Source organism: Pseudorasbora parva, chromosome 7 (genome assembly GCF_024679245.1).
Source record: "Pseudorasbora parva isolate DD20220531a chromosome 7, ASM2467924v1, whole genome shotgun sequence".
In the NCBI taxonomy this organism is placed as follows: Eukaryota; Metazoa; Chordata; class Actinopteri; order Cypriniformes; family Gobionidae; genus Pseudorasbora; species Pseudorasbora parva.
Genome location: NC_090178.1, coordinates 47,294,710 through 47,309,344, shown reverse-complemented (window position 1 = coordinate 47,309,344; position 14,635 = coordinate 47,294,710). Strand labels below are relative to the sequence as shown.

The 14,635-nt window shown below is 39.6% G+C and overlaps 1 protein-coding gene across 2 annotated transcripts in view; it reads right to left on the bottom strand.

The window, feature by feature from the left end:
• grik2 (glutamate receptor, ionotropic, kainate 2) overlaps positions 1 to 14,635 on the bottom strand; it is a 344,433-nt gene that overhangs the window by 84,488 nt on the left and 245,310 nt on the right. For both annotated transcript variants that reach the window (XM_067449374.1, XM_067449373.1), the window contains 2 exons: positions 13,667 to 13,873; positions 4,486 to 4,709 (listed from right to left, as the gene is read on the bottom strand). In XM_067449374.1, coding sequence (XP_067305475.1) covers positions 4,486 to 4,709; positions 13,667 to 13,873 — 431 coding nt within the window. The remainder of the gene's footprint in view (positions 1 to 4,485; positions 4,710 to 13,666; positions 13,874 to 14,635) is intronic.

Genomic DNA, 14,635 nt, shown 5'->3' with positions numbered 1-14,635 from the left:
CGCATAAAATGCGTGCATAGCTGTCACTCAGTTTAATTAATTTAAGTCTCACAAACTGTTTATCAGTTTATGATAAAAGTATTCGCAAGACTTCATGCTCTGACCAAAACTGTGTTTCAGCGATTGCTAATTTTAACGCCTCTGATTGGCAATTAGCATTCATAAACTCAATTTAGCTGTGTGTGATTGGTTAAAGTGTAAAACGTAAATCTACTAAATCTACTAATATACTAATACTATACGCAAATATATTATGTTATTTAGAGGGAGGAGAAGGGCTAGTAACGCAATTACTTTTATTTCATATTTTTAAGAATAACTTGCACAACACTGTTGTGGACACACATTTTTACAAGATAAAAGTTATTTTAAAATGAAATCTTGAAATTTTTAAGGACTTTGGACACAAAATGTACCTGCAATTGCAAAATCACCCAAATCCAGCATGCCTCACAAATTATGGTAAATAATGCCTACTTTTCACAATCCAGTCAATTTCCAGTGGATAAAAATAATTATTTTCCTGCATTTGTTTCACTTATCAGATTGCAGAAGTAAAGTTGGTTGCAAACGATAATCTATAAATAAAATATAAGAAACTCCTGCAAGATCTATTGCTCCTACTGTGTATATTATGGAATAGTAAGAGAAACTTGCCTTTCATAAGAATATGGTTTTACATGTACCAGATTAATTGTCGATTAACTATTAAAATGTATTTGAAGTATCAGATTCAGACGCAGTATTTAAACAACTATTGCATCTATTGGCTGTGCTTTATGGCAAAATATATTTTTCAACGGAGACTTCATCACCTGCTTTCGCAGAAAAGAGAAGAAACTTTGTGAGGAAAGGAAAACAACAGGAACAAAAACAACTGCTTATATGCATTACAGATTCTGAGAAGAGGATAAATATTTGACTTTCATACTGTGCCCAGAAGGAAGGTTTCTAAATACTGCATGGTGAGAATAAGCCTTAGGAAACCCTCCACCAGTCCCCATTATGTCACCCTGTGATCTCTTTATCTTTCTCTCTCTCTCTCTCGCTCTGTCTTTCTCTCTCACACACGTAGACATGTTTGCTGCATATACCGGCTTTTAAAGTGCACACACAAAAGCGCTCGCACATGCACACATAAAGAAATGTGTACAAAGAGACAAACACATAAACACAGTAGTACGCCCTTGTGTTAGGTCTCCTCTGCTAAAACATGCCGTTGATTTGTGTGCTTGTTATTTGTGCTCTAGTTGAGAAATGGAAAGTTGAACACTTACCCAGCATTAACATTAGTGCAGTCATAAAGTGAAAGGTGCATATTCTGAACCAACTTAGATGGCAGTTGTAGCTTGTTATAAACTTGTGTGATCATATTGCCAGTAACATTAATAAAGCATAAGTGCATTAACCATAATACTCTAGGGTTCGACCAGCTGAATGCAGCAACCCAAGGGTTTTAGGGTTAAAATAAGGCTTTTTCTGTGGATTTCTCCCCACCATGCTTCAAATGAGGACCAAAGGAAAGACCCAATGCAAATGAAAATGGTTTTGTATGGTAAACTCAGCAACAGCGCACTACAGTATACAGCATTTAAAGGGCAATTCTGGGTCGATACATAAATAATGAGCTGCTGATTACCCTAGATCATTTCGCTTCATACCTCAGTTTCAAACAGTACATACCATAAGTCATTTCTAATGGAAGCATTAAAAGTATAATGGAAGAAGAGGCCATTTTGCAATTATGGGATGGATGGGTTTGATGGTTGTCTGGCAACTTACAGACAGAGACTTAAAATTTGACATGTGAGTCCCACTCCTGATTTAGAACAGATTTCATTAAGGGACCATCATTTATTTATTTAAATCATTTTTTTTTTTTTTTTTTTTTTTTTTTTGCAGTATTTGACATTTAAGTAAAGCCTTCTTCTCATGAAATGGTCATGCAATTATTATTTTTATTTTTTATTTTTTTTACATGTCACTGTTTTTATAAGTTTGCAAACTGCAAATAGATATGCTGAGCTTTTGTGAATTTAAAAATTAAAATGTACCACTATAAAGTAAATTATTAAATTAAATGTAAGACTATTACATATGAAATTAGAATTTAAAATGTAAAAAATAATACATTTTAAGGTTATGAACAGATATGTTAAGATATGTTACTCCTTTCCAGCAGCGTCCAATAGCCAGCTATATTTTAGTTTGTCTTTATTTATGCGTAAATTGTTTTCTAATCGATATTTTAACTTGTGCTTACCCCAGAATATCAACTTAATAGACAGCTAGACTATAATGTCTACTTATTGTAAACAATAAAGTGTAATTTATTTATCATACACTAAACATCCTGAAGATTACTTAATTTTCTAACTTAGTTTTAGCAAATATGCAATGAAGGTTTAGGATAATCTTACTGTATTCACACATTTTTTTTTGCATTAGATATCATAAAATCTCAGTTGCCAAAGGAAATGTGAAGCACGATGTGGAAAAACCCAGTCAGAAAAGAAAAGGATACAAAGTAGACACAGTAGGGACAGCGAGGGATGGGGAGGGAGGGCTGCGTTTCACACCAGAAAATGGCTCAATCTTACATACACACACACACACACGCTTGAACACTCCCGCATACCTGCTTTCTGTCTTTCACACACACACACACACATCCTGTATTGTATTTTTGCTTTTGTGGTTTGTGCTATCGTGCATTATCAGATGAGAGACACGTACTGTAGCTCCTCAGCATCAAGACAGGAAGACCAAAGCAACCCTTAAAGTTCCTCTCTCATGTGAATATATGTGTGTGTGCTTCTCTCTCTCTCTCTCTCTCTCTCTCTCTCTCTCTCTCTCTCTCTCTCTCTCTCTCTCTCTCTCTCTCTCTCTCTCTCTCTCTCTCTCTCTCTCTCAAATGAAAGCATTAACTCTTTATCTCCTATTTACACCTGCGAAAATTTCATAATTCTGCAATTTTCCAAAAAAACGACTGAGCTGAATCTCATGACGTTTCATCATGTAAATATTGTGAGTGGCATTCAAGGTTCTTAAAGAAATAGTTAACCTATTCCTCAAGTCATCATTTACTCACGCTCATGTTGTTCCAACTCTGTCTTCCATGGGAGATCAAAAGCAAATTTCTGAAGAATAACCGGAGGATGGGGCTGTCAAACCCTCAAAATTACCACAAAAAAGCACCATAAGAGTATAATAAAAGTGTATTACAAATCCGTCCATTTCACAAAGTTACATATGTTATCATATTATCATATGTTTTTAGACAATTTGGCCCTGTTAACCTGGTATTGTCTACTTTCAGCCACTTCTGTCCTGATTTCTTTGAGGGGAGGGTCTTTTTTTTTTTTTTAGATCTGTCTATCAAATGAATTAAATAAGCTCAAGCAATTGACATATGAATGCAACCAGACAGAAAAACATACGGAGAGCAGCAGTTTGTTTCTGCTCTGACAGACACAAGACCAGCCGAATGCTGTGAGTGTGTATTAGAAATCAGGAATGATCAGAGAACACTGAGCTTGGTACGTTTTTCCTCCTCAAATCAAACATGGGTCTTCAGACGACAAACTTAAAATCTCCTCTGGCTAGAGCGCTTCCCATTATTTACACATTAGAGCCCTTAAAAATAAAGGTGCCAGGAAGAACCAAAAATGGGGGTTCACAGTGATGCCATAGAGGACCATTTTTGGTTCTTTAATTTTTTTTTATCATTTTATAGTCTAAAGGACCTTTTTGCACTACAAAGAACCTTTTGTGCAATGGAAAGGTTGTTTGGATATTATAGGTTCTTAATGGACCCATACACCCTGCCAAAGAACCTTTATTTTTAAGAGTGTAGGCGGAGAATAAGGGGTGTTTTGTGGCTGGTCGAACACATTCACCACATTAGATTCAAAAGCAATCCGGTCAAATGCGTTTTCGTCTTCCTCTGGAAGTGGTCGAAAGTGGGGAAGCTCAAAACGCTTTAGACCCCATTTACGCCTGTATGTAGCGTCATTCACTTAAGATCCAATCGACCAAAACGCATATTAATACCAGGTTTAAACAGGGTCTTTGAATCATCACACATCCACTTTGATAATATGGAAAAGAGGTGAACATTTCAAATTTAGCATTCCACACTTTAAAAAATGCTGGGTTAAAAACCACCCAAGTTGGGTTAAAAATGGACAAACACAGAAATTGGGCTGTTTGAACCCAGTGAATAGACCTATTCAAACAACCCAATTTCTGGGTTTGTCCATTTTCAACCCAACTTGGGTTGTTTTTAACCCAGCATTTTTAGAGTGCATGGAAAGAAAATCATACAGATTTGGAAGAATATGAGCGTGACATTCTTTATTTTTGGGTGAACTATTCCTTCAAGGTCACTAACGTTAAATCTTTAAGTGCACTGGTTTGGAAAACATGTCAATGAGATGAGGTTATGATGTGGGGTTATCTCTATATATATGACTGGTATGTTACCTGGCTATGACAAACAGCACACAACTGACACCCAAGTAAGCGAGCAGAATATACATCCAGATGTCGGGGGAGAGGGGGTTGAGAAAGGAGAACACCCCCGGGTTGGTGCCGTTGGGCTTGCGGTACAGTATACTTATCCCCAGCGTCAGGAAGGGTTTGGAAAAGTCGATGACCTTCTCCCGCACGTACGTGATGGCCAGGGGCGCCACTGCAAGATCAGCTTTCTGCCAACAAATAACGCACAGGGAAAAGAGAGATAGGCTGTAAATCAGGGCGAGCAGAAGCATTTAGAGGAAATCAAATTAAGAAAACAGGGCTTTTACACATCACACACTCTGCCCCACAGCGTTTAAGAGGAAATTTAAAGCCCTCTCGTGGACTCGCTCTCTCTCTCTCTTGATTTACCTGCTACTGTTTCAGCACTTACTAAAGCCTTTCATGATTTACTGGGTCTAGGGGACCGGAGGTGCGCTGAACCGAATCCATTCTCTCAGTTACCCAACCAGGCTAAACATGAAAATAGCAGTTGTGAAAGAGGGAAAAATTATTATTTTTTTGTTTAAGGTTTTGCTAATAAACAGCTAATACCCCAGTAATATGCATGCTAATACGCAACTACTTAATAGTGAGAATTGAACCCTAAACTAAAATGGGTTAAACTTTAGTTTCGGTTTTAATTCTAACCACAACTTTTGCCTCAATAAACCTCTAATTACGGCTTGTTAATAGTTAGTAAGGTAGTTGTTAAGTTTAGTTATTGGGTAGAATTAAAGGATGTATAATATGGTCATCCAGAATAAGACATTAATATGTGCCTTATGTAAGGAATAATTGGCAACGGGCTGTTGAATTATTAGAAAAAATAACGCACACCTGAAGTGATGGGAAGCGGAGTTAAAACGTCTTTGAACGTTCGTCAGATTTAAGCATTCAACAGCCCATATAATAAAAGTATCAAATAAACAACAAATATCCTAGTAATATGCATGCTAATAAGCAACTAGTTAATAAAGTTAATGACCATCCAATTCAATCTCAAAATAAAACATAACTTTTTTGTGAATTTGTACAATCTGGTTTGTAGGAAAATTTCAGGTTGTTTGAAAAATGTAAGCATGAAGATGTAACCCTAAACCTAACCGTACAAACAATGCATATGGCAGTCCGCCGGAAGTTCACTTCAGAAGGACTTTATTAACCCTTTAAATGCCATGACAGTATGTTGGACCATCTATCTATTTTCTTATCACACCTGAATAACAAGTTCCATAAAACTTTTTTGAAAAAGTTCTGATAATATAATAAAAAAATGATGATTAATCATTGAGGAATAAACTGTATAAATTAAGGAATCAACATGAAACTTCCCAAACTAGATCACTCTCATTGTAAGCAACACAACTGATTATACATAAAGAGATGTGGTGATTATGTAGTCATTGTGTGCAAATTATTTTGGGGGGACAAATTGAGGGGGGAAAAAATCTGCAAGGCAAGCATTTTAAGGCATAATAAGCACACCCGCAATGCAAATAATGTTGCAAAAGCTAGGCACTATAATTATGCTGATCATTTTAGCCTAAAAGTCTGGCATATGTAGAGCGCTCCAGATCCGTCACTTATGAGGTTTGCTTCCATTGGATGCTGCCTCGGAAGGCAGATGATGACGCTCTAGGCAACCGCCTAGTTTGCTTTTGCTTGGAATTGGCCTTGCCTACACAAACGCTACATGCCCTCAGAATTATTTTTATTTTTTTGGCCTGTGAGATGTTGTCATCACTGACAACCGCAGCTGCAATAATCAAAAACATGTCTTCTTAGCATATCAGTAAAGCGTGTGACTGTATATACAATGTGAGGGTTGAAATGCGTCAACTAGTAGAGATGCTGCCGTACTGTTTATGCCGCTGTATATTCTCAGCACAATACAGCACAACACTATATATTCTGTTCTGCTTCCAGTGGAGACAGATTAATTGTTTATAATGGGAGGAATTTAGATGTGATGCTTCATTCATGTCCAGTGTAAACATGTTGATTTATGGTTGTCAGAGCAACAGTGTTTCTTTTCACGTGTGTAATCATATGCACTGCCATTCAAAAGTTTGGGTTGGTGAGATTATTTATTTTATTTTATGTTTTTTAAAGAGATATCTTATGCTTATGCATTATTCAAATACAATAAATACAGTAATATTGTGATATATTTATAGTTTAAATTCATGTTTTCTATGTGAATATATAATAGAATGTAATTTATTCCTGTGATCAAAGCATCATTACTCCAGTCTTCAGGGTCACATGATGCTTCACAAATTATTCTTATGTGTTGATCTGATGCTCAAGAAATATTTATGATTATTTTCAATGTTGAAAACATTTGTTCAAAACAATGTTTTGCTCCTTCATATTTGTGTGGAAACCGTGATACAACAGGATTCTTTGATGAATAGAAAGATAGTTTTGGTTACATATGTAACCCTTGTTCCCTGAAGGAGGGAATGGAGACGCCACGTCGGAGTACTGACGAATACAGATTTCGCTAGCGAGAGCCAATCTACTTAGAGTGTAACTAAACGAGCCAGTGCACATTGGCATGCAATGATTGCACCAGCTGGCATCTTCGTTCCCTCCTTCAGGGAACGAGGGTTACATACGTAACCGAGACGTTCCCATTCAGTTGGACACTCTCAACGGCATGTCGGAGTTCTGACGAATAGGAAACCCTGCCAAAGCGCCATGGCCTGTGCCCCCTTCCAGTGCCCTGTGTGAGCCTCCTGAGCTCCCTTACCTGATGAGACGGGGCTCACACAGAGAAGTCCATCACTGCTGTTCTGCATGACCCATTAAGTGACTATTGGATAACACTGGGAATGCGTGCCCTAATGTAGGGCCGCTGCGGAACCACATCATACCGAGAGGAGTTATGTGGAGACAGAGCTGAGCCGTAGCCCGTCACTGTGAGGGGGCTCCATCCCTAAGAAGGGAGGGCTCTCCCAAAGGAAAGACACTGGCTTCCGGGAGGAACAGCCGTGGAAACATATGTGGGATCCCAGCAGGGTTGCTCACATGGCCCAAGCCAAATACCAGCTCTCAAGGATTCAGCGGCAAGAGGCCTGATGCCAGACGGTCCGCCACGCCCGGCACCGAGGGGTCACAGAGTTTCATCTCGGTAGAATTTAAGCGCCAAGGCGCAGCAAGCCGACAGAAGCCGGGCCTCGCAGTGCTTCTACCCATTTGAGGTGAGAACACCGGAGGAGACCAGCTCCACACATAGGCTATAGAACCTAGCGAACATGTTGGGTGTCACCTAGCCCGCAGCTCTACATATGTCTGACAGCGAGATGCCACGTGCCAGCGCCCAGAGGGATGCAACACTTCTAGTAGTGTGTGCTCGCACTCTGAGCGGACAGGGCACACCTTGTGCTTGGTAAGCCAAGGTGATGGCATCCACTCTCTAGTGGCCATGCTCTGCTTGGAGAAAGCCTTTCCCTTCTGCTGGCCTCTGTGACAGACAAAGAGCTGATCTTAAGTCCGGAAGCTTAAGTCCTTTGAGTTCTGTCCACGTAGATTCGCAGAGCAGATGGGACAGAGCAAAGCTAGGACGTGAGCGTCACCTGGCCCGAATTCCAGGCACGATTCATCAACGGAAAATGCTGCAGGTCCCCTACCCTCTTGATGGAGGCCAATGCAGCCAAAAGCAAAGTATTCACAGAATCTTAAGCTCTGCTGACTGCAAGGGCTCAAATGGGGAATTCTTAAGTGCTCGGAGCACTAGAGCAAAATCCCAAGAGGGTATGGAGGGAGGTCGAGGAGGATTTAACCGTCTCGCCCCCCTAAGGAACCTGACGACCAGGTCATTCTTCCCAGCTGACTTACCTTCTACATGGTCGTGATAGGCAGAAATAGCAGCAAAGTAAACTGACGGTGAAGGGCAACAGCCTAAGCTCCAACCCCTGCTGCAGGAAGGAAAACACAGACGCGATCGAACACCTTCGGGGTCTTATCGGAGGGAAGAACACCAATCGATGAGACAGGTTCCACTTTAAGGCATAGGCCTGTCTTGTAGATGGTGTTTTAGCCGAAATGATGATTTTAACTACCTCTTGGGGTAAGTCACCTAGAACCTCCGCGTCCCATTCAGGGACCAGACATGAAGTTTCCAGAGGTCTGGATGCGGGTGCCAGAGGGTGCCCCCTCTCTGAGTTAGAAGATCCTTCCTCGGGGATCGGCCAAGGAGGGGCTGTCGTGGTACCAGGGAACCAGGCCTGGTGGGGCCAATACGAGGCCAACAACAGGGCCTGCTCCACGTCCTCCCTGACCTTGCACAGTGTCTGTGCAAGTAGGCTCACTGGGTGAAACGCATATTTGCACAGGGCCCGGGGGACTCAAGCTTCAACAAAGCCTTCAACAAAGCCTCAACAAAGGGGACTCAAGCTTCCAGGAGAAAGAAGAGTCACGACCGGCGAGCAGACGTGCTCATGTTCTCATTTGAAAACATGACCCACCCACGTACGCAGTCTCAGCATGCTGCCCAGACATGTGAAACAGCGCTCTTGGCCATCAGTTAGGACAGGGAACAACCGCAACCAGAAACACACAGGTAGAATGTCATCTTTAAAAAGATGCAAGCTCTATCTGTGTAGCTATTTTAGGGAAAATGCTCTCTGGGGTGCTGAAGCACACAGGGGATAGTCGGATAATCTGTCATGCGCGCTCTCGTTCTCATAGAAGGCAATCTCTTACCAGCCATGAAAACTCTAAACAGTGCACCGTACCAGCTGTAAGAACAGCCTTTTGTTTTTGCTCAATAAAACAAAATAGAAAGAGAAAGAGAGAAATTTGACGCCGCTGCAATGCCGTCACTCCAACACCCAACGAGGAGAGATCCACCCGAAGAGCTTGACTCGTTATGTTAACACACACTTGTAGAGAGTGATTTCAGGACAATCCATTCGCCACTCGGCTACGAAGCAAAAGGCTTATTTGATGCAAGCGCCTGTGCCTCATTTATACCCGCGCTACGTGGCATGAGCATCTGGTGCAGTCATTGCATGCCAATGTGAATTGGCTCGTGTAGTTATACTCGAAGTAGATTGGCTCTCGCTAGCGAGATTCCTATTTGTCGGTACTCCGTCGTGGCGTTGAGAGTGACCGACTGAATGGGAACAAAAGATCAGCCTTTATTTTAAACAGAAGTCTTTTGTAACATTACAAAGGCCTTTACTGTTACTTTTGATCCATTTAAAGGGTTAGTTCACCCCAAAAAATATTTCTGTCATAATTTAATCACCCTCGAGTTGTTCCATACCCCTAAGACTTTAGTTTGTCTTAAGAACACAAATGAAAATATTTTTTTATGAAAATTGACAGCTACACAACTACCACTTTCAAGCACTGGAAAGATAATAAACAAATCATTAAAGTAATTCATGTGAGTCAGTGGGTTTAAGTATGGGATAATTCACGTCTAAATGTGCCTTAAAAGAATTTAATGCACAACATAGAGGCAAATCGAATGGTGGTTGCGTCTGCAAAGTGCATTTAAATCATTAAAGGCATAGTTAGTCATGAATTAACCTGCTTATACCATGGTCATTTGCCAGCATTGATGTCTTAAAGCTGTTATTGATGTTTGCAGTGCAGTATTTGACCAGAAGGGTAAAATTTGGTTATTTTAGGTTATTCGGTTAAAGGTCCCATTTTTCGTGTGTTTTTGAAGCCTTGATTGTGTTTACAGTGTGAAATATAACATGAGTTCATATTTCGCGTGTAAAAACAGTATTTTTCACACAATTTACTTATCTGTACAGCGCTGTTTCCTCTGTCCTAAAAACGGCCTGCTGATTTCCTTGTTCTATGAAGTCCCTCCTTCAGAAACACGTAATGAGTTCTGATTGGGCCAGCGCTTCCTGTGTTGTGATTGGACAGCAGCTTAGCGCACTTTGCCCGGAAAGGTCCCGCCTCTTACCATAACGGGGAGATGCAAGCGCTGACTGCACGCTCTTCTCCATGTGGGAGAGCAACAAGACCACGCCCCATTTTTTGCGTATTCTTGTGGGCGGAGGGTTCGTCAACAAACGGTTATAGTGACATCATTCATGCGAGGAAGTGCAGCGGTGTAGTCCAAACCGGCCGTCCGCTGTAGGCTTTGAAAGGGAACTTCTGTTAAATAAAATATCTCGCTTGGCATTGAACTTTGAGCTTTATAATTTTACAGGTATTATTTATGCTCTAACAGCAACATTACACACTGACTAAAGTTTGAAAGATGGAATCGCGAAGAACGGGACCTTTAAATTAGGTTATTTTTGTTGGTTAGATCCAACATTCTGCCCGCTTTGAATTAGACACACAGATAAAGTTTTTTTTTTTTTAAGAAAAAATTATTTGAATTAATTATCTAAAGAGAGAGAGAGATATGAGATATGTGCCTGCGTCTGTTTAGTCTCTCTCTCTCTCTCTCTCTCTCTCTCTCTCTCTCTCTCTCTCTGTATGTTTGTTTAATTACTTCTAAATAGCGATGTAACCCCCAAGTTGCTGAGAAATAAAATGCAGCAGCGATTCAGTAGAGAAGATATTTTATTACTGAAAGTCGCAGGGCAGCATTGGTAAGTTTCTATGCTCCTGAATGCTAGTGTGTGTGTGTAAATGTATATGTATATGTGTACGCTTCAATGAATTAATATTCAATTCATTAATATAGAACAGTTATTCAGCTGACTTGGAACTACCTCTGCATTAAACAAATCAAAGAAAAGTATTCAGATAGACCATTGTATAAACTCAATTTTACGAAAAGACGCAAAATTTTTATTCACAAAATACTCATCTCCAATGCATTTTCATGTCAAGCCTGCTCTCGTGTCATGCATGTATGTGTCATGGTGCTCTTATGAATGCACATTGGAAATTAATATTTTGTAAATGAAGCACTCGCATCACTTCACTTCACGTCCAGCTCCACATTGTTCTAATATCAAATGCACTCGCGCATCGGTCCGCCAATGTGTGTCTGGTCTGAAAACCGCTGCTATTTTGAGGAACTGAAAACGACTGACCATTGACCAACACAAACCTGCTCTAAAGTCAATAAGGCAGTATTTTTGTGTTATTTAAAGGGTGTATTAGTATTATGAGCCTATTTCCGGTGCACAACCTACATACAATCTTATTAAAAATCAAAGGAATCATTTCTGGTGAAGCATTCAGTCTTTCAACTTGCAAATCCCACCGTGTAAATAGCGAATCTTCCATGGTGCGAGAGCAAGTGGCTTCCAAAGGGAATGATAGACGACACTCTGATTGGTTTATTGCACGTTAGGCCTAAAACACACCCATGACTCATTAAGAGACGCGGTAAAACCCTTTTAGACCATGTGTCGGGTGTGGTAACCGTTTATTTATTTTTACACTGATCCCAAACTTATCATTCATTCATATTCTGAATCATTTTGTCTTTCAGATTAGCATTTATCAAATTCCAATTAAAACTAAAAGTGCTTAAAACAGAAAGTTGACAAATTATCTTCAAAGTATCTTGGCCTGCACCGTATACTTTCTTTAACTTCTGCATAACAGTTTTGAGGCATAACTTATTTTAGAGGCTTGAAATGTAAATGACACTTTTTCGAGCCCAGCGCTAAGGATTTATAGCTTGACTGCAATGTGATTATACCCAGTACAATGTCGATGTGATAATTCTTCAAAGAAACATGTGTTTTTGACACAGTAAAGGCGTTATTCCTCCTCCAGAACTGATGGAGGGTCTGCTGTCTGAACGCTGACACCGGCGAAGACGGCTGTGCCCCTAAAACTGACATTTAGTTCAATTTCACTACTTTTACTGGTAGGATTGGTATAATTTCAGTCAAAATAAAAGCTTCTGTCTAGAATTATTGGATTGTCTATAATTATTCCCAGAGGGGGCAAATTAATGCCAGAAGTGAGCAGATGTTGTCTCACTACCTTCCTTTTTTTTTCTGCTTCTTCTTCTAAAGTCCTTTGACAAGATATTTTTATCTCTAGCACATCAATGTACTGGCAAACTGCAAACTGCAGACTGCTCTGAAAGCTTGTCAAGGCCAATTACAGTCTGTCCTGCTCTCGTCTTGTGGGGGGGTTTGCCGGGGAATGTTACGACAACACACACACACACACACACATCCGCTTTCACACCAGACGATCCGACCGTGGCCAATTGAGGAGCAGTGACTATAAGAGAGATGTCTGATATCTCGGTTAGAGCAATGGATACTGCTATTGAATTCTGGCTGTGCAGAAAATGCTCCTTTCTCAGAAATGTGTTTATTCCTATCGTAGTCTTTGTGGAGTCTAATGAGGATATCGAAGGGCAGTGTTTGCTCCTGTGTTTGTGAAAGTGTGTGTGCTTAATAAGCTCTATAGGGGGACAACTAATGCCAGATTTTTCACTTTGTGTCCTCTCGGCAGTATGTGCTTGAGTTTTATTTTATCGCATCTTCATGCCATCTGCTGTGCGCATACACACACACACGCACACACACAGACACACAGTGTTAATCTTATTTTCATATCTGTTTCCTCTCTACACTGAAAGCATCTCGTTTTATTGTATAATGTTGACAAGCCCCTTCTGCTGCAGGGTGGATTGAGCACCATCCTGAATTGAATTAAGAATTTAAGTGCAATTTCTTAATAATGTAATTTAAACTGAATTGAGGCTACAAACAGAAGGCATGATTCTAATTCACATTTTAGTTTAAGGAAGTAGACTTGAGAAAGTAAGAAACTTATAGAGCTGCTGCAGTTTTTAATAATTTTAGTTTGTTCAGTAGGAATTAATATGACAAAACATGCTATCAGTATGGGGTATATCCAGGAACAGTAAATGAGTTTGAAAAGCCACCTATAGAAAAAAAAAAGGTTTTAATTGAGTATTTCTTTTTTTTTACAACACTATAATAATCATAATTGTTTCTTGAGTATCAAATCATATAAGAATGATTTCTGAAGGATGATGTGACACTGAAGACTGGAATAATGATGATAAAGTCAGCTTTGATCACAGGAATATATATTGGCTTTTATGATTTAAAAGGGAATTTTGCTGAACCTTGCAGGGTTTTACGGAAAGATATGTGGGGAAATGAGCCAACCTAAGTGCAATCAAAACAGTATTGGATGGTGGAGTCTGACTCACGTGGTCCATCAGTTCTCGGACCATGCCGTTCCACTGGCCCGTGCTCTCTTCCTGGGCTCCGTACTTGCCGTCCTCCACCAGTCGCACCTCATAGGTGAAGCCCAGGATGGCAGCCAGCTCTCGCAGCAGGTCGATGCAGAAGCCCTCGAAACGATCGTTGCCATATAGCGGCTTATCCGACTTCTTGAACATCACGTAAGGCTCTGCCTGTGGAGGGAAAAGACAATATGCTCTGATAGTCAGAAATATGTCTGATGATAGTAAAATTAAATTAAATTAAATTAAATTAAATTAAATTAAATTAAATTAAATTAAATTAAATTAAATTAAATTAAATTAAATTAAATTAAATTAAATTAAATTAAATTAAAACACATCTGCAATAAAATAAATAATTTTCACAATTAAATTTGATAAATATATTTTGTGTAAAAGTGCTTTGTCTATACGATGAAAGTCATGTTTGGACACCAACGTTCTTCAAAGCATCTTTTGTGTTTCACAGAACAAAGAAATGTGAAAACACCTTACTTAAAGCATGTTTTATATAATGCATGGAAAATGTGATACATTAATCATATACTGTCAAAAAAAATTGTACCTTTTGGCCGTCACTGGGGTGGTACCCTTAAGGGTACATTTTTGTGCCTCTAAGTCAGAGGAAGGCAAGTTCAGTCCTAGAGATTTGATGTCCTCCAGAGTTTAGCTCCAACCCAACTAAGCCACCACAGTATAAAACTCCCAGCATGCATTGCAACATTATGTATGTCACCATTGTTGAGATTCATATGATGATTCTTAATATCTGTGTGCGTCTAAACTTCCCCACTTAGAATGTTTTTTTAATCAAAATTTAGTACATCTGATCTCGTGGCAAGTATTGTTGGTGAATATTCTTTATTGTTATTTTTATTCAGTGATGAGTTTAGTCAAACAATAATCTGCATGATAAAGTTTGTTTATGGCTTC